At 41.1% G+C, this 24,950-nt stretch overlaps 2 protein-coding genes across 4 annotated transcripts in view; one reads left to right on the top strand and one right to left on the bottom strand.

Moving 5' to 3' along the window:
• Nucleotides 1–24,950, bottom strand: part of DOCK1 (dedicator of cytokinesis 1) — a 319,207-nt gene that overhangs the window by 168,216 nt on the left and 126,041 nt on the right. The gene's annotated exons all lie outside the window — the stretch shown is intronic.
• The window catches only part of INSYN2A (inhibitory synaptic factor 2A), a 47,112-nt gene that overhangs the window by 3,338 nt on the left and 18,824 nt on the right, over nucleotides 1–24,950 (top strand). The window contains exon 2 of one of the 2 annotated variants that reach the window (XM_056351330.1): nucleotides 12,791–13,982. In XM_056351330.1, the coding sequence (XP_056207305.1) occupies nucleotides 12,796–13,982 (1,187 nt within the window). In that variant the 5' untranslated portion in view covers nucleotides 12,791–12,795. Of the gene's footprint in view, nucleotides 1–12,537; nucleotides 13,983–24,950 lie in introns of those variants that run through there. The other variant, XM_056351329.1, reaches the window with a different exon arrangement.

The following is a 24,950-nucleotide window of genomic DNA, read 5'->3' as shown; positions in this document are numbered from 1 at the left end:
TAAATAGGCTTTAAGGAAATGAGATCACGAGCATATTTTAAGGAAGAAAAAAATATCTCAGAGTGGTAAATTCAGTGGGAGTTCCATATTTAGCCATCTGAAAATTGGTGCTTGTGTTTATTCTGCTTAGAATATACTGTATAACCCATGAACAGACACCGGTACGACTCATTAGTTATTGACATTCAAATTTAAATTGTTATTGACCACACAGAATGTGATCAGAGCATTCTCTTATTTTAGTAGCACATCCTCACTTCAAAGTCTTATTTACTACAATTTTACTACATTTAGGCAGTAAACAGCCTCTCTGCTGATCCCTTAATACTCTCAAAAATAGTTCAGCTTGTTCGTACATTTGCACAGCCCAGCGTTGTGGTGCTCAGTGCCTGAAAACTCGCCTGCTTTCCAGTTATACATACAAGCGCAAGCCTCACAGGCAAAGATAATTGGTTGTAAAACTAACAATTCAGTGCTCAAACAGCAACTCCTGGTGTCCTTTCCCTTTGCCTGTTTTTTCCCCCTTCGGTGGCAGAAGGACACCAGGCCCGATTTTACTCCAGCGATAGTTTTTTCCAGCCAATTTCACTGATTTCAGTACAGAGTGTAGAAGAATAAGGGCCATTTTCACAGTCTGAATTAAAGAGATGGATTTAAAAGCCCCGAGTCTGAAGGCCTCCAAGTCCTATGGCATTTGGCTGCAGATCTGAACTTCTTAGTCCATCCTTACAAGAGGAGGATTTTTGTCCTTGCAGGGAAGTGCCAGAGCTTTACCAAACATCGGGTTCCCCAGTCTCTGCGCATCGCTGATCACTTGGCCTCCGACTCAGCCTGTATCAAAAAAGTGTGTTAAACATCCCGCAAAAGCCACAGAGTTATGGCCCAATAGATCTAAGGCTGCAGCAACTAAGAGAGACAGACTGGAGCAGTCATTTGTAACCAGCAAAACGCTCGCCCACTGTGTGCTGCTCTCCGTGTTACAAATCCAACTGCATGGCTAAGTGCAGCCAAACCGCATGGAAATTTCTAATACTGGAAGTGAGACCTTAGTATTAATTTTCAGTGCAAGTAAAATAATAATATTCAGATACTGAGAAGCAAACCAAACCAAAGTATTCACCCATAGTCCAGCAGTTAATGTTCAGGAGAGCTGAAGGAAGTGGTTGGCCAGCGATCCCACAAAAAGGAACATTTCACTAAACGACTACAACAGTCTGAGATGAACTGGTCACGGCACTGGCTTTTTGCTGCAGGAAGGTTACCAGTTTGGTTTCTAAAACCTTCATCTGACACCAGAGTTTCATTAACCAGGCTAGCAGTGCGGGTGGGCCAGAGAACATGGAAGCACCTGGCTTTTGCACCTGATTTAACAAGAGCTGCAGCAACAGCACATGGGCTGGCACGCTGCCTTCTGAACAGCACCCCAGCGCTGTGGAAGCCCCCCGCAAACTCTTTCTGCAGGCGCTGGCTGCCGCAGCTGTGTGCTCCTTTTCAGGTTTGTGTGCTGAAGAATGCTTTCTTCCCATATTGAAGTTCTACATGGACATCCGCTCCTTTGGATGCAAAGCTGAAGGCTTCTGCCCATCTCCAGCGAGACAAATAACTTTTTTCTTTTTTTTTTTTTATCATCCAAAGACTTTGTCCTCTATCTGTATTTACTTTTACTTCCATTTTACCTGGTACAGGAATTCCTTATTATTTGTACTGAAATAATACTGGCAAAATCCCAACCTTAACTCATGTTTATGGCATCCGTGGGAAAGAAAAGCAAGTGGTTTGTGTTATTTTTGCTTGTCCGTGATTGCTATAGCATGCTTGTAAATAAAGCCCACATAGGTATAAAATTAAACCCTTTTAAAAACAAAAGCAAAGGAAGATCATTCCATATGCTCTAAGTGAGGAGGAAGTGTCAAAACCTAACGAAGAAGGATGTACTTGTGTGCTCTTCCCCACCTTCCCCACTTGTTTTATCCTTCCTCAGATCTTCAGTTTTCTTTTAACCTCCAGGAAAAATGCAGACACCTGGTCAGTAATTCAGTCACACAAGAAACAGTCCTATGAAAGAAGTCATAGCCATAACACTTAAAGCTGTGAACCCTTTGCTGTACCGCTAAAAGTGTCCAGCAAAATCTGCAGGTCAAAATTGTCATTTTGTATTTAGACCCCCACTTTGCCCATAATTACGAGACCAATACAACTTAAATCATCTCACTTCCCCACAGTGACCTCAGCCACAGGACTAAGAAGTCTTGTTCAATTTCAGTGAGACACAAAGCAAAACACAGGTATGACAGCCCACCACTGTGACCACAGCACGAGTGGATATATCCAAAACTATTTTCAAATGGGTTAGTTTGGGTATTGATAATACCCCAGCTTAACCACAGCAAGACTGCTTTGTGCTTCCTGGAAAATCACAGCAGTCGTCACTCATGCCAGAGTTGCGATGCTGTTGCTTGCAACAAGTTGGTGAAGTCAAAGCTGGTGCAGGTTACACAGCCCAAGCACAGTATAAATTACTTTTTCAAAACTGAAGCAGAGCCTCTGTGATGCTCAATACAAAACCCCCTAAGCAGTTGTGTAAATTTGGGACTGTATTTTAAAGTTAGTAACATGAAAAGTAGTTTTGGCCTGGTTAGTTACTTCCTGCTCTCCTTGGAAGAAGGAGGAAGAATAGACAATTTAGTGAAATCAGTAATGTTTGCATATTTATGTATGAGTAAGAAAAAAAATCTAAAGCAAGCTACATCTTTCTTTCAAATCATTAGTAACTGGTTGTTCATGCCCATTTTGTTACTATATCCATTATTCTCTTCTGTAAATACAATCAGAAATTAACTGAAAGCAGCCCTGCAGAGAAGGACTTGGGGGTACTAGTGGATGAAAACCTGGACACGACCCGGCAATGTGCGCTCGCAGCCCAGAGAGCCCCCCGTGCCCTGGGCTGCATCCCCAGCAGCGTGGCCAGCAGGGCGGGGGAGGGGATTCTGCCCCTCTGCTCCGCTCCCTTGAGACCCCCCTGCAGCGCTGCGACCAGCTCTGGGGCCCCCAGCATGAGAAGGACACGGACCTGTTGGAGCGAGCCCAGAGGAGGCCACGGAGGTGGTCAGGGGGCTGGAGCCCCTCTGCCATGGAGCCGGGCTGGGAGAGCTGGGGCTGCTCAGCCTGGGGAGGAGAAGGCTCCGGGGAGACCTTAGAGCAGCTCCCAGCACCTACAGGGGCCGGCAAGAAGCTGGAGAGGGGCTTTGTACGTGGGCACGTGGTGACAGGCCAAGGGGCAATGGCCTTAAGCTGAGAGAGGGGAGATGCAGATGAGCTGTGAGGCAGAAATTGTTCCCCGTGAGGGCGGCGAGGCGCTGGCCCAGGCTGCCCAGAGCAGCTGTGGGTGCCCCATCCCTGGCAGTGCTCAAGGCCAGGCTGGATGGGGCTGGGAGCAGCCGGGGCTGGGGGGAGGGGGCCCTGCCAGGGCACGGGGTGGGACTGGGTGGGCTTCAAGGTCCCTCCCAACCCAAACCACTCTGTGATTCTGTATCCACAAGTAAAGAAATTTAACTTGTGGATCAGTTTGTGTATCAAGGCCATCAGCAAATAAAACACAACAATATCTCTGAGGAGTTGACAAAGAGACAGATAAAATATCCCAGTGCTGAAGAGAGTAATTCAGCAGAAATGATGCTTGAACTGCCTGGTAACACCGATAACACTGATCCATTCTGCAGACTGAGCCCAAGTTGCTGAATTCAAGTTGTATCTGTATTTTAGGTAGTCCTAGCTTCACAAGTTGGTGAGAATAATGTGTTATATTCTTGCATTCACACTTTGTTATAGTATAAAAACACACAAGGCCAAAATAAACGTGACACAAATTATCTGTCTAGTAGACAGTTCTGGTGCCTAGAGTGTTATCAGGCAAACCTGATTAACAACGGGGGAGTTCTCGGCCCCAGTCCTGCAGCTTCAGACAAGCAGAGGATATAACTGAAATGGACAAAAGGGGCGTATCAATATTCTTAAGAGGATCTCCAATTATTGCTGTAATACAGTCCCTAATCGCCCACATCACAAATAACCCATCCTAAACAGCCATCACCAGAATGTTTATTTTGAGATCTTACTCCACATTGTCCCAGGTCCACAAGACCCTGGAAGCAACTTATTCACCATCTCCAAACCATCCTTGCACACTCTCATTGCTTCCCGCTTCGTTCTCCACACAGTTCTTCCCACACTGAACCAAAAATGTTTTCTCTGGTGACCTGGAAGGAGCTGTTTGTGCCAGTGCTATCCATCAACTCTGACCCTTCTCCCACAGTCCTCATGTTTAATGAGAACTTGAGACTTCGGGAGTTGGGGTTTGGAGCATTTGCCCCGATGTTCAGATTCAAGACTGCTTCCTCTCACATCAGAGTTTGGCTCTTCCTTCATGTTACTTACTTCAGAAGGATCTTAGAACCAGCTGTTATGAAATAAGTTTTGCTACATTAGGGACTATTGCTCACATGCAGTACACCAATTAAAGCACAGCTTTTTTGCTCTTCTAATAACACCCTTTTTGGGTAACTAATGCTCATTTTTGTATGAGCCTTTGCTGTAGCAGAAAGCAAACCGAGCTGTGCACTCCTCTTGTCTTTCACCAACATCAGCACGCTCAGGTCTAACTGTACATCGATAATTTACAATTACAGCAGAGCCAGAACCAGAACCTGCTTGAAACCAGAAGCTTCACAAAAGTGCTCCTCAGGAAGGTGAAAATTACACAGCCTTTATTTCCTGGTGACTGCTGACAGCACTGGAGTGCAAATACGAATCTCCTAGACTGGTATTATTCACCCAATTAATATCCTGCTAACGATGTCAGGTTTAGACCTAAATTAGCCAGCCACATTGTTTATCGCCACTTTACACCCTCCCAAGGCTTGTCTGCATGTAACCCTAATCCAAGTAGAAAGAGCTGACAATGTTGGGATGCCTTACAACCACTGACCTCAGGAAAGTCATTCATGTCTGTCATCTCCCATTTGTAGTAAGCACTAGCACAGACTACAAAACACATTTTCCATACAATGAGATTATCTGCATTCCCAGGGGAACGGACCGATCTGCATACATTGCACTGCACGCAAGCACACTGCGGTGCCCTTCCGATACCTGCACAGCAAAACTGAAGATGCGAGACTAAAGCATGGTGTTGGAACCCGCTTATCTCATTTCTCCTCTTTACCCTACCCAACAATTGAGAAGCTACGATGAAAAAGAAAATACACTGCAGCTGATGGAGGTGCTCACAGTCTGGACTTGTTCTCGGTCCCTCGCACCCAGACCCCTCTCTGGAGGTCTGACAGTTTGGCAAACCTGTTGGCCAAAGCTAAAGAACAGAACTGCTTTTTGGCGGTGGGTTTTGGTTTTTTTTCTTAAACACCCACAAAAACTATTGATGTTTACTAAGAACAAATAGAAGTTAGTGTGCGACAATAATGCCGATAAGGAACTGTCTTTAAGCTCTTGTTTTTAACAGCTTGCTATTTAAATTATTTAACAGAAAGTCCCATAATAATGAAAAAGCCTTCCAGTGAAAGTATGCTGGCTTTTGGACTCCTGGAAGACAGTACAGTATAAGCAGAACTATTTGTGATTCTCCTAGCAACACATCCTGAGCAGCATCCTTATACCGCGAGTACCAGCTGTAACACTGACAAAGAGTTGCACAGATTTACATGGCAAAATAATGCCCATAAACCTTTCCTCATATTTTTCATAGTAGCAATAGCTGCATAGCACAGTAAGAAAAATAAGCATAATTCTTTTAACAGTAACGTGGTGGGGTTTTTTTCCAGTACACTAAATTCTAGCAAATGGTTGACATTACGACAACACTATGAATTGACAGGGAGTATCTTTTGACATTGGATTTGTTCCGATACGAAGTTAGCAGTTACTAACTCAGAGCACAAGGGTCTGTATTGTTTATAGTGCAAGTGCAAACCTTCCGTTGGTGTTATGATCAGTTGCACAAACATATTATGGGCAAAGTAACCCTTATTGTACAGAATTTTATCACGTTGAATGGATTCCTTTTGATTTTATGCATGTAACAATATAAAAGCAACAAAACCCAAGTACTATTAAAACTTGTGTTAAGAACATGTAGTAGACATGTCAAAATTATAGAAACTAGCATATACTGGCTTGTGCATTCAGGGAAGTTGTTTTCTAAGGAAAATTTTAGTTTATCCTACAATAGATCCCTGTTTTATCTAAAATTCTACAGGCCTATGAAATCATACATTCTATTTGTTGCCACTTAGTTCAAAAGCTAATGCTCACAAGAGCATTTAAAGGCATTTATTGTCCATCTCAGCCATTAGCTAGGGTATGATTTTTATACAACATTCTTACAGAACCTACCAGTGGATGGAAGGGGGAAAAAAGGCAAATCAAATGCTGTATGATCATGTTTATGCCAAAGGAAGACTTTCAAGGCAATTACAAGTCTATCATATGTCATCGCTGAATCTAGATGATTGATAGATCCAATTTTTTTAAACTGTACTAAGAACCATCACAACTCTACCAAATGTTTGTACTTTGCAGTGCAATGCTTTATTCCAAATAATGCATCCCAAAGCCAGTTTTTGCAGGAGAATATAGCCAAAACCTAAAGAATTAGTCTAAGTTAGTAGATTTCGTTTCAGTCTTTTGGAACCTCTTAATTTTTTTCAGTAAAAATATAACATCCATGCCCCTCCCTTTAGGGAGCTCACAGGAGCTTTCTTTTCAGGTCTGCATGGCAATAACATAGGTGAGAAATCTCCAAGTGTCTCCAGACCACAGGCTGAAAAGCACCAATTTAGGCAATGGTAGTGATGTTCCGTAATTCATTGCAGTGGTGCAAACTTCTCAAAACCGGAAGACTGTAAGGCTAGGGCAGTTCACCCTCTGCTTCATAAAATACAGAATACGTAAATGCAGCAGTAAGAACAAATTCAGTATCGAGCAATAAATAAGGAAGTTTGGGAAAGAGAAAAAGCAAGTTCAATGCCTAGGGGTTTCAAAACAGATGTAAAAAGAAGAAAAATACTAGTTTGACATTTACCAGCACTGCTAACTCTATTATTCTACATGAATAATTCTGATAAAAGGAAGACAGACTGATCTCCTCCCATCAGTTTGTATGTCGATAGATACATTGGAGAGGCATTCCTAATAATAGTCATCAGTACTTTTTACACCACAAAAATTGGGCATACCCACACCCTTGAGTTTACCCAGAAGTCGTATTTTATCCTCTTACTTCTCCATTAAAACTCCGTAAAAAATAGACAGAATTTCTGCAAGGAACTAATAATTAATAACTGGCTAAGATAATTCATCTTTTCCAACATGCTTATCAGTACAATTTTGTTCACTGGACATTGCTTACTAATACTTAGGATACTACTATATAATTTTAAAATTTGTATTGTAACAACACGGTCAGTTAACCTAACAATTGGATTCCTTTTAAAAGGCTGAAAATATGCAGTTAATGAAGTCAAAAGGTCTGAAAGTCAAAGAAATAACATGATATTATAAGCAGTCTAACTCAAAATTCAGGAAAACATTTAGATTACCTGTAAAATATCTATCCTTAGGTTGCTACTACTGGTTTACACAATGGTATATTTAGAATTAACATAGAATAGGCTTCCATATTGTCTTTGTATATATGATATCAATCCAAGTTTCTTTAAAATGTCTATTTTTAACGATAGAGGTGTACTATATTCTATGTATACACTTACAAAATCAAATAGGTTTTGAAAGACATACACATTATTAAATCTTATGATAGCGTTTAGACACAGAAAAATATCATATGAGGAAGCAGGGATTTCTGATGAGAAAATACAGCCCCGATATATTCTATATTCAGAAGCTTAAAGATGTTGCAGATCACTGTCGAGCCTTCCTTTACATGGTAAAGCCCAATTACTTGCAATCCCTTACATTATTTTTCCTTTAAGCTATTACATATGCGCACAAAAGCCATGTGTACTCTTAATAGTGCACAGAAGTTTACAGCTGCATCTCTAGAGCCTTCATTTGGTCTGAAAATACAGAGACTGAAATCTATGCCTTTCATCTGCATTTGGAACTTGGAAAGTTTAACTCCTCTGCTTATTAACACCTTTAGCCTTTGAATATACTTCTGTCTCATAAAACTGACAGAAATGAAATGTAAATTATAAGGTAAGGTACAAATCTCCTTTTCCTTCCTTAACAAATGAGTCTGGAAATTCAACGCTATAATTCACCTTGTAGTGCAGTGACTTTGCAGAGTTTTGGATTAAGAGTGGAGGTCCTGCAAAGATTTACTTACGCACCTAAGCTTTACCTGCTGGCACAGACTTGAACAGGACTGTTGGGAACGCACTGCTCCTCATAATTGAGGCGTGAATCACATAAAATAGGTCTCCTTCCTTGGAATGCCCATTACATTGCTGAACTGAGGGGGAAAAAAAAACCCTGTACTGCATCAATAAATGGACAACTAAAAGGGAAGGATTTATTTAATTGAATAAAACTATGGAGAACCTGAAATAATAAAGGTGGTGGTTTCCATAACTTACGCTGATGATTTTATACTAACTTAAGGCTTCTCTGTGCATCACTTTTTTTTTATTCTTCTTTAATAGTTTATTTCCATATTCAAACATAATGGAACGCTATTTAAGGGCAATCAGCCAGAAGTTTATAAACAAATCAAGGCTAAAAACTGAAGAAAAAAAAAAGCTCTGTGATTACTTAAAGATTTAGCTTAGCAAATCATCTCATGCAATCAGGGTTTGTTTGGAGTAACTGCAGACAAAAAGTTTAAATTTATTAGCTGTATTTAATTGGCATCAGCAACTAAAATTCAAATTCAAAGTCTTTATTAGCCCCCTGACAGTGTAAGCCATAAAGTCTGCAATACTCATGCAAACTGAGAAACTCTGTCTCAGTAGTTTCCTGAAGTATCCAGCAATCCTGCAGCTTCTGTCGTATTTCACTGCTGCACATTTCATGTGTGCCAGCCTTGCCTTGTCATCCAGAAAACACTGCTGAGCCGAGTAGTGGTCAGTGGAATTACCGGCGAGGAGTGCAAGGAAAGGAAACACATTACGATGAGATTTCCTTTTCCAGCCGGGGTTCTGGGTGCAGGCGGTGCCCATGGCACGCTCCCGTCTCCCAGGACATCGGTACGGACGCTGGCACTAACTTCAGTGGAAAGAGGGCAGACCTGCAGCACTGTCTGAGCTCAAGTACAGGTTGAACGATTAAGCAGGGTCTCCCAGGAGACACTGCCGCAAACGCTAGCGCCTGAGCAAACCAAAGCTTGAGTCAACACCCTTGTCCAAAACAAAAATGAAACGAACCAAAAATTATTATATAAACTCTTCCATGTCAAACATTTAACTCAGTCAACTGTTTGCTCAACCGTTCTTTTATCAAATGTGCACGTATAGTTCTCCTTGGAGACACTGAGATCCAAGTGAGGCTTAAAAAAACCTGGTTCTTTTGGTTGTTGTCATTCTTAATCACAGATATCTATAAAATTATTAGTCCAAGTTACTAGTGGGAATAGAAGACTCTAGATTAGCTAAATCAATCAGGCCTGCGCAACTGGGAAAGGGAGAGAAGCAATTTTTGAAGAATCAATTTATTGGCTATTAAAGACATGTTTAAAATTAACTGCATCACAGAATACAGTACCGCATTTATCTATTTCTATTCTGTAGAATATTGCCAGACTCCTGGCTTCATCTGAGTTATGGACTCCATTAATTCCATCTGTTAGGTTGTTCCAAACACACCCAGAGATCCTGCAGTCCTAAAGATTATGGGATTCAAACAGTACCTGAAATAATCTGAAAATTGGGACAGGTTAGAGGTACACTAATGAAATATCAAGCCAATACTTTAAAATAAATTGTATGTTAGGGGGTCCTACTGTCAAAAAACCCAAGTGCCAGAAAACTGACTTTGACAAGTCTGAGATACCCTGGGAGAGGTTCGTAATAAGTGACTTTTCAGATCTAACTACTGATTTTTGTAAGCCTCTTTTATGGGTAAAAACGTGTGCTCTCTTTTCAGACATAATTATTGACTATCTCACGTCTTTGTACATGCAACATTTTATATTTGCTACAATTTCTTTACTAGTGCATGAACTCACATTAGCAGATTTGAAAACTAATGGATATAATGACTCTTGTGGTACTGCATTTAGGTTTTTGCTAAACTCATTAATTTACCAGACCATTATGGAAGATTTGCTTCCAGTCGTTCTACATTAATGAAAGTGCGGAGTTTTTAGTTTTGACAGTAGTTTTTACAACACGTTTTAGCTGTGTCTAAAGCTGATACCTGTCCAGTTGCAGGCTAATGGATCAGGTTTGTATTTTACACAGCAACTCATTAATCACTAAAACATTCCAAGATTCCTCCCCTAGATAGACAGACAGACAGACGGATGGATGGATGTCTGTATTTCCTACCACTACCAGCTTTGGAAGCTGTGGAATACAAAAATCCTGACATTCATATGTAGTTACTTTATTCCCCCCTCAAGAAAACAAAGAAACAAACAAACAAACCCCCCCCAAACAAACAAACAAAAAAGAAACAAAAAATCCCCAACAAACCAGTTTTCTATATTGGCACATCACGTATTAAGAGGCACAGGGATAACTGATCTTACCCCCCATCCCTAGCAGGGCACAAAGTACAAGAGAGCACTCCACCACCTCAATTTTATCTTCAGGCTTCACTCTAGCATTTCTATTTTATAATCCTTTTTCCACAAAAAGAGGGGCTTGGTCACCCTGGTATCAGATACTAGTCCGGTATATACATATCTAGTTTGAAAACTAGTATCTTGCAGTCTCAGATTCCATTACTTGAATGGTTTTCTCCTGAATCTTCCCTCTTTTTGCTGTCTTCTGCGGACTTTCTGCTACATCAGACAGATTCAGATAGAAACTTCCCCTTCTAAAATGATTGCTGCTCATGCGTTGCTACCTGAACCTGGCAAGTTTAGATAGAAAAAGGCAAACTAGATGGATTCTAAAATCCTTCAGTTATTTGTTTGCAAATTACTGGGAACAGGGATGTAAAACATGAAAGGAAAAAAAAAAATAGTGACACATTTGCATGCAATTTTTTTGAAAGCAATTTGATAACCCAGAAGACCAACCTTGCAGTATACAATTGCTTGCCATGCACATTTGTGTGTCTTAACAACTTTTGGGAAATGTTAGTATTACTTTTAAAGACTCATAAACTTTCAATTTTCCATCAAAAATTAATTTCTCCATTATGGCTTTTTAATTTAAAACTCAGTGCACACTAGTCATAAGGATTCACTCATGCCACCGAGTTGACTTTGTAAAACATACGCTATTGTGGTACTTTACTCTTCAAGAGTTTCACATTTTTTATTCAGTAGACAAAAGAATTTTGATTAGAAATGTATTTCAAATACCTTACCTGAAAGTCCCTTTACTCATTTTACATTGTACTCTGAGACTCTCTGAGGGTACATCAGTGTTTAAATAGGAGATAACACACAGAATATTTGGATTAAGTGGGAATTTGGCAATTCAGTAAATCTCAGCATCAGGGAGAAATTTGTGCAATAGGAGAGTAAAAACCGACAACTTCAAATGAGGTGTAAAAATTAGGTCTTTACTATCCAGTTACTGCAGGTCCCATATGATCTGTACAGAATAGAGCTGTTGGGTCTTTCTGCTGTGTGCTAAGCAGTTGGCATCTTTTCATCCTTCAGGAGGTGCTTATATCTCAATAGCAAATTAAGTAATTTCTGTGAATCATCACAGGTTTTTTGTCCGTTTGGTGTTTGGGGGTGGGGGGTGGGGGGTTCAGCACTTCAGGATCCTTTGGGATAAGAAGCTCTATTATAAAGGCATATTACTGCTGTTAGTAAAGGATGGGTTGGTTTGCATTTGAAGCAAAACCTTAATTGATACACTGCTTGCTTATTTCACAGACTTCAACGATTCTTAATTTTTATGCGTACAGCAGCACCAACCAGTTGCTGATAATAATTAATCTATGTCCAGGTTCTAGGTTTAGCTATGAGGTAATTTTTTTACAAAAACCCAAATAACGACACCTCTAATGACCAAGTAATTTCATGCAAAGATACAGAGTACATTACACAGCAGAAACGTGTTTCACAAGCAAGCGTACTGTAAAAGATAATGCCAGTTTGCCACTTCTTGCTAGCAAAATTCTGAATTAAAGAAGCACTGAGGGTAGTCAGTGCTCTAGACTTTTATTTGTACAAAGAGACTTCCCCCACATTTTCCCTGTACTTGTTATTCACTATCAAGCAAATTCAGATGCCTTGTTTCCCAAGAGCCCACAATTGCCTCGCGGTGAGGTCCGAGCGCTGAGCTCGCACCCCCGGGGGTGACAGCCATCGTGTCCATCTGGGACAGCCGCCAGTGCCACGCAAACCGGGTTGAGCCCCACTCCTCTCTGAGGAGCTGAGCCCCACTCCTCTTTGAGGAGCAGGCAATAACCTATCGACATGAAAAAAGCTTGATTTTCCAGCAAAAAACATACCATAGTCCAATACGAAGGACTGTGACTTGGGAGAATCGAGCAAAAAGGTTGTGAGCAGCATCATCTCAGTAAACACAGAGGAAATTAACTCAAATATTGCAAACCTTGGGGGGGGCGGGGTGGGGGGGGAAGTAGCATTTCTGTTGTAACATGAGGCTTTTTGACCTGTTTTTGAATGCAGGCATCATGGTGAGTAAAGAGCCCAGCAAATGCTTACTCACCGCCTCGGAAAGTGAAGTTGAGCCAGCAGCTTCACTGGCGCTGGAGATGAAATACGCCCTGGATCCCAACCGGCAGATTAAGAAACGGAACAAAGCTCTCCAGGTGAGATTTAAAGATATCTGTGAGGCCCAGAACGAGCAGAGGGACAAACAGCTGTCCACCGCGCAGGATCCTGACAAGAGGGAAGCCAAGCCCGTTTCCTACAAAACAGCTTATCGCAAGTACATGACAGTGCCTGCCCGGAGGTCGATACCCAACGTCACCAAGAGCACAGGAGTTCAGACTTCACCCGATCTCAAAAAGTGTTACCAGACCTTTCCTCTGGACCGGAAAAAGGGGAATATTCTTAAAAGCGCCTCGACCGTGGACACCTTTAAGGGTCAAAACAACGGGTTTCTGATAGACGTTAAGGACAAGGAGGGCAGCAGCTCAGGGGAGGCCGTTCAGTGGAGCAGGAAGGCCGGCAGCCTGCAGACGGCAGAGTTCATTTCCCACATCAACGAGCGCGCCTACGGGGGCTCTCGCGACGACGGGGCCGAGGCCTGGCCAAGCGGCGATTTGCACAGCTCTCCCCAAGAGCCGCCGCCTCTCCCAAACTCGGCCGACGCCGCTTCGGAGGAGCCCACCGTGGTCCAGCCCGGCCGAGGGAGGCCGGTGGCTGGGCGGCCGGGGAGCGAGGAGGCCGCCCAGCCCCTCCACGGGAGGGTCTTCAAGACTGAAGTGGCCACCGTTTATCTACCGGCGGCCGGTTCAAACGCCTCGCAGCACGACCTGCCAAACCTCGCGGCCGAGACCGACTGGTCACCGTGCCCGGCAGCCGAGGAGGACAGAAAGCAGACCGCGCACCTCAACGGGGTTCAGCCCCAGGCGGGAGATGCTCGAGCCTGCTCGTCGCGGGCGCAGTGCCAAGCCACCGAATGTAATGAACAGACCCTTCAGATAAACGTTTCGCCTATGGAGGAGACCCAGCCTTGCCAGACGGCCGTCGCGGTGAGCGAGGAATGCCAACAAATCGTGCCTCACACAGAAGTTGTGGACTTGAAAGCGCAGCTTCAGATGATGGAAAATTTGATCAGCTCCAGTCAGGAAACCATAAAAGTGTTGTTGGGTGTTATACAGGAGCTAGAGAAAGGAGAAGCTCACAGAGAAGGGTGAGTAGAAGCTCTTTAAATGAGTGTAAGCTCTTTTAAATGCCTTTTCTAACAAGTGCCTGCCCTTGAACCTGCTAATGTATGTTTGCACCCGCTGCCGCTTCTCCCGCAGCGCACCAAGATGTTTCACGTGGTGCTTCTCACACCGGCTAAGTTTTGCTGCTTTAGAGGCAAGTCCTAGGGAAACCTGCCAGCAGTATTTGGTATTTGGTTGTCCTAGGACGTAATTAAGTAGTTACTTAACGAAGAACCTATAAATCTCTTCTCGTACCTTTTCTAACGAGCACAGAACAAGCCGCTCTCCAAACGGGATTAGTGAGGATGCTTTCAAATCAGCAACTTGTATTAGCTGTAATACCTCACACAGCATGAAAAGCAGCAGAAAAACCTTAATTCTGTAAGAGACTTACCTTTTTAAGATTAAGGGATATTATTACAACTCTTAATATAATTCCTTTAATGGCGTATGAATCTTGTCTGTTTTACTTTCACCTCCTGAATTTTTAATGATATTTCTTTCAGAAGGAAATTAAATGAAAACTTTGAATATCAAAGTCTTCTTTAGAGCATTCACACTACTCTGCATACAACATACAAGCATAAAGAAAGAAAGTTTTCTTTATCCCCAACTTAGGTTACTTAAATCAGCCTATAAAGCATTACAAATAATAGTGACTGTAACACCGTACAACCTTTAGTTTTGACCTAGGCAGTTCAGCCTGCCTCTTACATTACCTTAACAAGCATTTTGCAGACTTACTCGCCTGAGTTCACTGAGCTTTATTTCATGAATGCACCTCCAAATGCATGTGCGCTGTTTGTGTGGGTTTTAAATACTTCTGTAATTAAATCATAATTTCTCAGAAGAAATCTGTATTCTGAAATCAGAAACCAGTAGCTCGTGCTACTTGAAGCAGCGTGTTTTCATTTGAGTCAAAAAGGTACATCTTAAGATTGTAACTCAACTCTTTCTCTAGGAATGCAGAAATCATTTTGTAATCCTAAAATTTCAAAATGTTTTTCATTTAAAAAAAAAATCTTAGCCGTTGGACAATGCTGTCAACACAGCCTTCGCTTATTTTACATCTGATTATAATATTATTAGAATACATTGTCAAAGGCTAGATCTTCAGACTAGGAAGCTTCTTGATCTAGCTGAAAGCAGCACAAGCTTACTGATTATTTTTTACTTATTATTCAGCAAAAGTATTCCTCTGACTTTCTTAACTTACAGAAACTGCAAGACAATTGGAAAGAAGTGACATGCTGCTTTTCAAATCACAAAATAGAGAAAAATATTTCTTTATCATAACTCATCATCTGATCATTGAGAACCTGATGTGTACGAACACACACATCTACCCACAATCATCTGCTATAAATACCAGTGCTTCCTCCATACACTTATGTATCAATTTTTTTTTTTTCTTTTCCCAAAGAGAGTAGAACAACAGGTCAGCAAACACTTTTTTTTTTTAATTGCCCTCACATATGCAGACCCATTTAATGTGGCCAACATTAGGAACGTATCCCTGCCCTCAGCACAAAAGAAGTCTTGCTCAAAGTATCGATGACTGCTCAAACCTTCAAATAATCCTTCTGCAGCTGTGAACCTGACAAAGCTGTAGCCTATATTAGCCCTAAAACAGCGGAACTATCCATGAAACCCAGTTCTTCAAAATGTCTCTCCTGCCTCTTGCGCACACAAACTTGTGTATTACGGTCTGCAAGATTACATTGTATTTGACCAAAAAGCGCCTATTTATTAGCCCTTCTTTACCTTCCCTGCAATGGCTCCCCAGCAATGGCTGGGGAACCTAAAGACACATCACATATTTTGAAATCTTTTCAAACACATTGTGGTGTGTGGAAAAGACAAGTAAAATGTTTTAATGATTCTCTGATGCTAACTGTAACATTGCACCAGTGGACGAGGTTAATTATAAAAACTGGAAGCAAAGCACCTACAAATCAAAGTGACATTTCAGATAGAGGGGTTGTTTTAAACACGATGACATGCAAAGATGCTGCCTTAAAACTTACCAAGAGCAGAAAAGGGTTTCTGCTTGGAGCCGCTTGCAGCTGGTCTCCCATGTGCGCTAGGCATGTCCCAAACATGGCCCCTCCAAGCTAGATATGGAGGATGTAGAGGTGGGGAAGGAGGAGAGAAGGGAGATGCATACTTGCCTATTTTCTCCTGTTTTAGGAATTCTTGTATTCCAGATCCCTCTAATTTTCTAGCACCTGTCTGATTTTTAAGGAGATTCCACAAAGGAGTGCAGCATTATGCTTGGGACATTTCTGTTCTCCACTGATCACACTCCAGAGCTGAAAGAACACTCTGTTCTCGTGCAAAGCACCAACGCATTATTAACACGAAGCCTGTCTTTATCCCTATTTCTCTCAAATTAGACAACTATTTCAATAATAGGTTGCCCCATCCTTTTATTAGAATAATTCTTCTCAATTATTGCATTCATTTCTAGAACATTATTGCCAGAGACCCACCACTGTCTACACCAACTATTACGTATCTTCCCAATTTTAGCATGTTGATCTTTTTTCCTTTTATAGCCAGGTGTTAGGTCAGTTTATATAACAAGAGATTTAAAGCAGTACTAGTGCTACGTCTCTGCTTTCTGTAGCATATACAAGTCTTCCATCTGCCAAAACAGAAAACAATGTTCTGTGTTTATGGCACTCTCCTGGTTTCCTTATGTATATTAAATTCCTTATGTATATTAAATATTTCCTTATGTATATTAAATTCCTTACAGTAACATATATCAAGAAACAAATACAAATAACACACTGCTGGTAAAAATAAAAAAAAAAAAAAACCAAAAACCCCCAAACAAACAAAAGAAAGGAAACCCCACCAACCAAAACCCCAAATCCACAGGTAAATTTCTTAATCTGATTTTCCTCCCTTCAGGAAAATCAGTGTTCTTTAAGTGCTGTTGTAGTGCCATGGGACTAGTGCTCAGTGGATTCATTTTCACTAATATGCTGTAGGTCTTGAACTGCTATTACTGCAATTCATCACTAAATGAGCCTATGCCAGCAAAATTGTATCAGCATCTCTGAAGATGGTAGTGTCATCCTTTGGGTGAATATCATCTATGTATACTTTCCAAAATGTCAGTACCACATTACCTGCAATTAGCAACAACGTACAGCACTCAGCTCTGCTGAAAAGTGAAAAACCACTGGAGAAGGAGGAGAAACACAGAGCAGCTCTAACATCTGATGGAGCCGAGGGCTCAGATCACCCTGCCAAACCCGAGTCTTTGAGGGTGCAGTGTGACCTCCCTCCTCCTCTGACCTGGGATCAGGCCCCATTTATCAGTCACAATGCAAAAATTCAGGCCATCAGGAAACACAGCTCTTATCATCAGGCACTGCATAGATTTAATGTGTTAAAATTATCTAAATAACACATAGCAAATTTGGGGATGGGGATAGAAATCATTATCGCTAGCCTGTGACCCCCCACTACCAAAGGAAATTAAACCTGCGTATTTCTTACATGCACCATTATATCCTAAATGTTTGGCAAAATGCTAGTTATACTTCAATATGTGAAAGCTTCTATGCAAAAAATATTACATCACAGCAAAATGCATTCGACAGCCTTTGTGTTAAGTCATGCATGGTTAAAAGTAGCAGACCTACAGCTTCCATTAAGACTCCCAGCTCAAAGATGAAAACACGTTGAATGATGCAAGGTGCAGCTTAACAACAGAAAACTAGTTTTCTGTTCTGAATGGTTTGCTTTGTCTTCTAGTAAACTATTAGCAATCTGTATCAACTATAGACATATTTGTCTGGTTCAGATACAGTGCATCCAATTAAGCAAGCCAAATTGTCTTTGTATGGAGCCTCACTAAGGCTGACAGAATCGAAAGCAAAATGCAAGTCACTAATTCCAAAACCTGGCTAACAAATGCCCACGAAATATATAACAGAAGGTGAACTGATAAACAAAAATACTTTGCTGCTTGAGAGCAACCTATCCTTTAAATCCTTATTGTGAAAAGTAACAGTAATCTAGGCCTTCTCATTATACAACAAATCAGCAATTTTAATAAACTAAGTACTCAATTTGCCATACAAAAATAAGCCACAGTATTTTGACTCTGACAGGCCAAATGCTACACATTAGATAAGAGTTAAATGAACCTGTTTCAGAGATAATTTATATTAATTTGTTAGTTGACAGTGGTTCAAGATTTTAAAGAGCTCTCAACAAACATTCTCATGGAACAAGCAGTCCCAGGCACCTTTGAAGAGGCTTTGAAAGAACATGTTCTCATGGACAGAATTTAAATATAATTTCACATTTTCCAATTAATAAGGGATATCTGTGCCTCTTACTATCGTTTCTAAGCAGAACACCCACCCCCCACCCCCGATACTGTGTGTCTGGATGTATGTTTGTACCAAAGAGGAGAGCTTCAGCTGGTGCAGAGGCAGCATCCTCACCCAAGTACTTCTGTCTTAAAAATATTGCAAGCAGCCATCCTCAAGGTCACAAGAACTGAGCATAAACTTATCATCCTGGCTCAAGAATGATGGCAAACGAAAGTCAGATAGCCAAAGCAATTATTTCCCAGATTGTTTGCTTTGCTTCCTTTTAGAAGCTACTTCAAGCCCAGTTCAGCTATTCAGCTCAAATGAAGGAGACAAGAGCAAATAACAACCTCTGCTGTCTAACTCAATCCATCTACACACACGAGCCAAGCCAATATTCTTAAAAAAACCGGGGAGTTCCTTAGTTCACGTAAGAAGAAAGCTTAAAGAGTTTACAAGAATACAGCTTCTGAAAGCACAGCCTTCAGAAGTAATGTGCTAGCTGCATAAATAATGACATGATTTCATTTGGGATTTCCCCTCCTTTTTGGTTTTGTTTTGTTTTTTTAATTACAGATGTGGCAAAGGAAAAGTTTAAGAAAATAGTTTCTGAGAGAAAACCTAGAAATGGATGGAACCAATAAATAGTAACCTTAACAATAAAAGGCAGCTGCACTACAAATAAATATATGAAAACCAGAAAGAATACAACAAATTCCATCTGTGATGCACAAACTGTATCATATACTGAGTGCCACCAGGTTTTAAGAGACTGTAGCAGCAGTTTTTTGGAACAGGACTACAATGAGTACCTTTATTTTCAACTCTGTCATCTTTGCATACATCCATCTTGCCTGGCCTTTGGAATGGTCACGACCTCCTAAATTCTGATCTCTTGACCCTCACTACAGCTGTTGTATTTCAGAGTACACATCAATTACAGATCAGTCCTGAACACAGATGTACCGAACCACCTTGGAGATTGTAACAATTCACCTTTCTAAGGTAAAGACAAGAAATCTCCTTGGATGCATCTTCCTTAGTCAAGGAAAAGAAGTAACTTTTACAGAAATCAGTGCTTTATGGATCTTGCAGTTCTTGGGCCCGTGGATGGTTGTGTGGATTGTATTTCAAATCATAATCCATGCATGCCATTTTCTCTGCTGTTTCCACAAAGATCAGTCTTAGGAGTGAAGCATTGGACTACTGTAGTGGCAGGTTTTATTTTCTAGTTCCAACAGCAACAAAACACCCTTCTCTTCCTGCAGCCATTTGTATAATTACTCCCTCTCTGTTTATAAGTACACAGTTAATTCTAATTACTAATAGATAAACTGTCAGGCTTCATCATTGCCCAAAAGATCTGTGTCACACTAAACAAGCATTCCATGATCATTTATGCTTTTCTGTGAAATCACTAAAGCAGTTTTAAGACAAACTCTTTGCACGCAGACCCCTGATAGATCCTATCCTCTCGCCCTCTGCTCATTTCCCAGTTACAGGTCATCCCTCAGCCATCACTCAGATGCTCACTTACCCTTCCCTGAAAGCAGGATAAGTATTAAGGTGCCATAAAAGTCCATTTACCTGCCCTCACAATAAGTAATCTGGGTTTCCAAGCTGTAAAACAGTAGTCCAGCCTTCGCCCTTCTGCATTGCCTCCATGCACAAATCAAGCTGTGGCAGAGCAGCACGCTACACATTGATGCCTCTCACAGCTCGACATACCCCGTCCCTGGAACAGTTTCATTTTATGCCAAAATTACGTGTTTCATAATGGAGACAGTATTTCAATACCTGCTATCAGTCCACATGACCACACTTGAGCCCTCTTATTTAAAAATCTCAGTAACTCCAAAAGCCGATTATATGAGATTGATCATTCAAGGACCCATTGTCATTCAAGGTAAAAGATGCAGCATCACCCAAGGTTTAACCTCATATTACACTTTTTCTGAATTAGATCACTAAAGAACAATCTGGAGTTAGTTCTTCAAGGGCAGGTAATGTACCTAATACCATGGTATTTTACAGACCTTCGAAAGTTCACGAGATCTATAATTTGGATAGGCTTTTTCATTAGAGTTGGACAAATCTACTCTGTTGCTTATAATCAAAGCTTCAGATCAAATTGTCAGAGTGGATAAAAAAGAAAAACTTTCAGAGTTCACAGACGTTCCTGGAATATGTGTAACAGGTGTTCAGAGTACCCAGATACTATAACATTTAAGATAAAGAGCACGGTGCTAAATAACCCTACTGCCATCGATGGCTTACAGCTATTAAACGTTCTCTGTTAGGAATATAGCGATAAGAGGTTTTCAGCAGCAAATGATGATGAATGAAAAGGGAAAGTGAGCTGTTAGCAACAACAAGTATGGGGAATAAACAGAAAACAGAGACACAATCTTTTTAGCAAAATTACTTGATCTTAATGCTTACTCTGTTTTCTCAAAAATAAAAATGACACTACGAACATTCTAAGTCTCAGAAAATTTTGCTAATATGTTATGGCAGTTTATCTGCATATACTATATGGGCACAATTCAAATTAAAAGAATATTTTAAGTACTCAAAAATAATTTGATTTATATCCGGTTGCTATTGAATAGACTTTAAAACCAAGGTGAAATACCATTCACCGCCACACCTCCCCATTTCAGCTGGGTTCAGCAGCACTTCAGGCTTTGAAGTGAAATTAAGGTTCAAGACTTTTCCATCAGACTGGATACAGTGACACAGAGGCCAATAAAAACAAATTTGCACAATTCAAATCTGGAAACACAGGTGAAGTCTCATAACGATCAATTTTTTTACAAAAGAAAGCATAAGGAGACTACATTCTTGATAAATATAGCTGTATGAATTACCGCAGATCATAAGGGAAGCTTTTCCAACTGTCACCAAGCTGTCCAAATTACATACCTGCGAGGAGAGTTTTTCTGCTAAATCAGTCTTTTAAAGGGGATGTTATTTAGGTACTGAATTACCAGTTTTCACTTTACACAATTAGAATAATCCTTTAATAACTGCATTTTGATTGTCGGTAGTATTAGAACCCAAAGAGACAGAGCCAGGTACCTATCCAGTCATGTAAAAATGAGACAGGATGGGCTGTATAGTGCTCTATTGCACACTGCTGTCATCCACCTAGAGATTGATCCCCAGATATCTAATTGACACCCGCTTCTGAGCCCCTGTGCTTACACAAAGATACTGACCTCTTCTCCTGACTAGGGAAAAATTGATTTTGACTGGACAGTTTTAGTCAAAAGACTTGTCTGAAGACAGGTATTTTGTTTTTAAACTGTGGAGCCTCCTAACTACCCCCAGGGTTCCAGAATCAAGACGTAAACATGCAGTTCAGTCTTAAGAAAGCTCCTGTGAAACTCATTCAGGGAACTGAAGGTAAGCAAACGTTGGAGATGATGAGGAATTGAGCTGGATTCAAATATCTGTGGACTGTTTCAGTAACTGGAAGAAAACATCTTTTAAGCAAGGAGCTCCCAGGCACGTGCCTGATCATCCTCCTCTGTATCAGTGCTGGCTGCTTTAATTACAGATCCAGGAACTGTTCTCAGCTCAGACCTTGAAAAACCTAAAGTGGTCCGTATTGTTTCTTAGCTCTCAATGGCTTCCTTTTGAACTTTGCAAATACAGAGGAATTTTGTAGATAGATGAGCAAATAGATAACCCCAAGTTTAGATACGCCCAGCAGTCCAGCACAGGCATGGGCGTGCGTTCACCGTCTGCAGTCAGCGCTAGCTTACTCTTCCCTGTCATGGAACCTTTTTTCACCATGTTATAAACAAACACTTAGAAGAGCAGCAGTTTAATAAAATACTTCAGTGAAACCGGGATAATTCTGAGCTTTTTGCAACAGTTTGTTGTGGTGATTTGTTTTTGCATCTCATGGAGCAGCAGTGTGGGGATCAGCTGTGTTACAGGTCAGCCAAGAAGGAAAAGTGCCATTCAGAGGGAGGCTGGAAATCTCTCCAAACATGCCCAGCTGTGCTTAGCGCTCTTTTACTAATAAGATGATGATGGAGGACATTTTTCACTATGTTAACTTGCTGCATGAGCAAACCATAAGAGGACAGACAGCACTGTATTGGCTCTACTACAGTTTTTTTCTGTTTGTTCCAATATCCTGAGAAGACGTGCTAGAAGCTGAGTGTGGTCTAGTAACTCGTCTGCACGAGCGACTGAATTGTAGAGATGAGCAGAGGTATTTTGACATTAACAAGGCAATTTACACTCTGGAACAGTTCAGCCTGGCGTGACTTAGATAATTTCTTGGGTAAATGCAAGGAAATTTGTCTATTTGTTTGTCATCCGTACAAGCTCAGAAAAAATTCCCAGGGGTGGGACCTTTCTGAGCATCTGTGTGCAAAGCTCAAGCCAATGCCGAACTGCTGCTCTACAGAATCTGCTGTACTGCAGTAAGATCCCAAGCTACCATTATTTAAGGAAATGAGAAAATGGAAAGTACCGAGACTTGCAAAGGGTTATTCAAGCTACAACAGAAAAAGAGTTCAGCGCTTCCAGAGTTCCTCCTACTCTTTTTTTTTTTTTTTTCTTCATACGGTTCCCCATCGTTCTTGCAAGTACCACACAATCACAAAATCAGTGACCAGCAATCCATATTATTAATATTATGCTACTGTGTAATATTTGGAATTCTAAATGAGCTCTTTGGTTTGCATATAGTATGGCTGGTCTAGTTATTATTGGAAGCTGATAAGGGCTTCTATATGTAACGCTCACTGAGTATTTGAGCTTGCAGTGAAATCTCAATCACTTTGAAATTAGGAAAAAATACCGCAGACTTCTTTTTTCTCCTATCTTCCCTCCTGTACAGAAACATGGCCTGTGAGCAGCCTTCTTAATTTAAAAGTTCAAGTCCAGCAAAATCCAAGGTGTTGTGTTTTAATACAGGTATTCATCTGTAAACGCACTATTAGTTCAGACCTATGAAATACCCTTTGGTCTGATCTGTTGAGAGTATTTCATTTGCATTAAAATTGTGCAGTTATGAGTCTCTGTGCTGTGGCTGACGAAGGGCTATTAGCCACAGTGCAGGGAGTTGAATGATCACTGTGTAGCTGAGAAACTGTTCAGCTCAGGGAAGGCGCTACAGGGAGGTGTGAGGGCACAAGCTGCAGGCAGGGATTGTTGCCTGATGACTACACCACTGAACACATCGCCCCAGCTAGTCCCAAAAAATATATGCAGAAGAAAATAATTTTAAAATTAGGTGGATTTGGGGGTAGAAGAGCAATGGGAACTCAGAAGGCGAATGTTTAACGTGCTGTGCAGCTGCAGCAAAAGGATGGGTGCAGCCGACCTGATGATGAGCTGCAGATTCAGAAGTCTCAGGGCATCTGAGTAGTGATGCCCTGAGGTCAGGAGCAAATCACAGTTGAGAGATGTAGAATGCAAGGGATAGAGAGACAGACTTCATCTCAGCATAACTATTGGAGTGTGCTCCCCAATAACCCACTGGAAGTGTTTGGCCTAAGAACTATATGCCAGCAATACAGTTGCTTCTGAGCTAGAACAAACAAATTCCATGAATTATTATGAATACGAAGAGTTGACATTTTAATTACCCTCCTGATTTTTCTGATGAGACAACAGAGGCACAAATATTCAAGAGAGATGCTAGACCTTGTACGCACCTAATTCCTATAAGATTTTGTGATTTCACTTGAAATACTTTTAATTCTCTCCATTCTCACTGTTTTTTTTTAAATCACTAGACAACCCTACTGAAATATGGTTTGGGGTTTTTTTCAAACACTTCATTCCCTGACTAACCTGAGTATAATATAAAATGTATTTACGGGGTGAAAGCACTTGAATTGCTGTCTTGGGAGTCATGCCATACGCCCACAGTGCAAATACCTCAAAAAGAAAATTAGTCATCTGCTTCCAACTGTCAGGATTCAGTTAAAGACAACAAACTACTGTCTTGGAAACAGTCTGAAAAATCTCACCATTGAGCTGTACATTTCAAAGTATTTCAGAAACCAAATGAATATCATCAGCCCTGTAATAATAGGACAGGGGGAAAAAAGTGGAAGTAAGATTGTGGTATTATTTTAGAGCATCAGAGGATTTCTACTTTTGTCCTTTGCCGTCAGTTAAAAAAAAAAAGTCAAAAATAAGTTTGTGCATTTCTGCAGTGTTTCTTTTGGGGTTTTTTGTGTGTGTTTTTTTGGTTTTGTTTTCATCCCCACACAGACGTGTTAAAACATACTTGCACCCAACATGACAACTAGGGTCCTTCCCACTATTTTGATGGCCATAATGACTGATCAGTACTGAGTGACCTGTGGTCTTTCCGACCGTGCCACTGCGCATCTCCCCAGGCTGCGGGCTGCCTCGCGTGCTCCCTGCCACTCACGGGCTGTTGTTTTCCTCAGAGAGAGGAAAACTGTAGTCATTAAGGTTTAGTTAATCCTCACGTTGTAACTACTTAAAAGCACCCCACTGATGCTGACTGTCGGGGATCTATGCTAAGAAAGAAAGGGTAACATTGCCTCCAGGTAACCAGGTACCTCTGGCATTGTGACATTCAGATCAGGGGCACACAGCTGGTATCGCTCAGAC

The sequence above is a fragment of the Falco biarmicus genome, chromosome 9 (genome assembly GCF_023638135.1).
Source record: "Falco biarmicus isolate bFalBia1 chromosome 9, bFalBia1.pri, whole genome shotgun sequence".
NCBI lineage: Eukaryota > Metazoa > Chordata > Aves > Falconiformes > Falconidae > Falco > Falco biarmicus.
The sequence above is the reverse complement of the archived record's forward strand: the minus strand, read 5'-3'. Positions and strand labels throughout refer to the sequence as shown.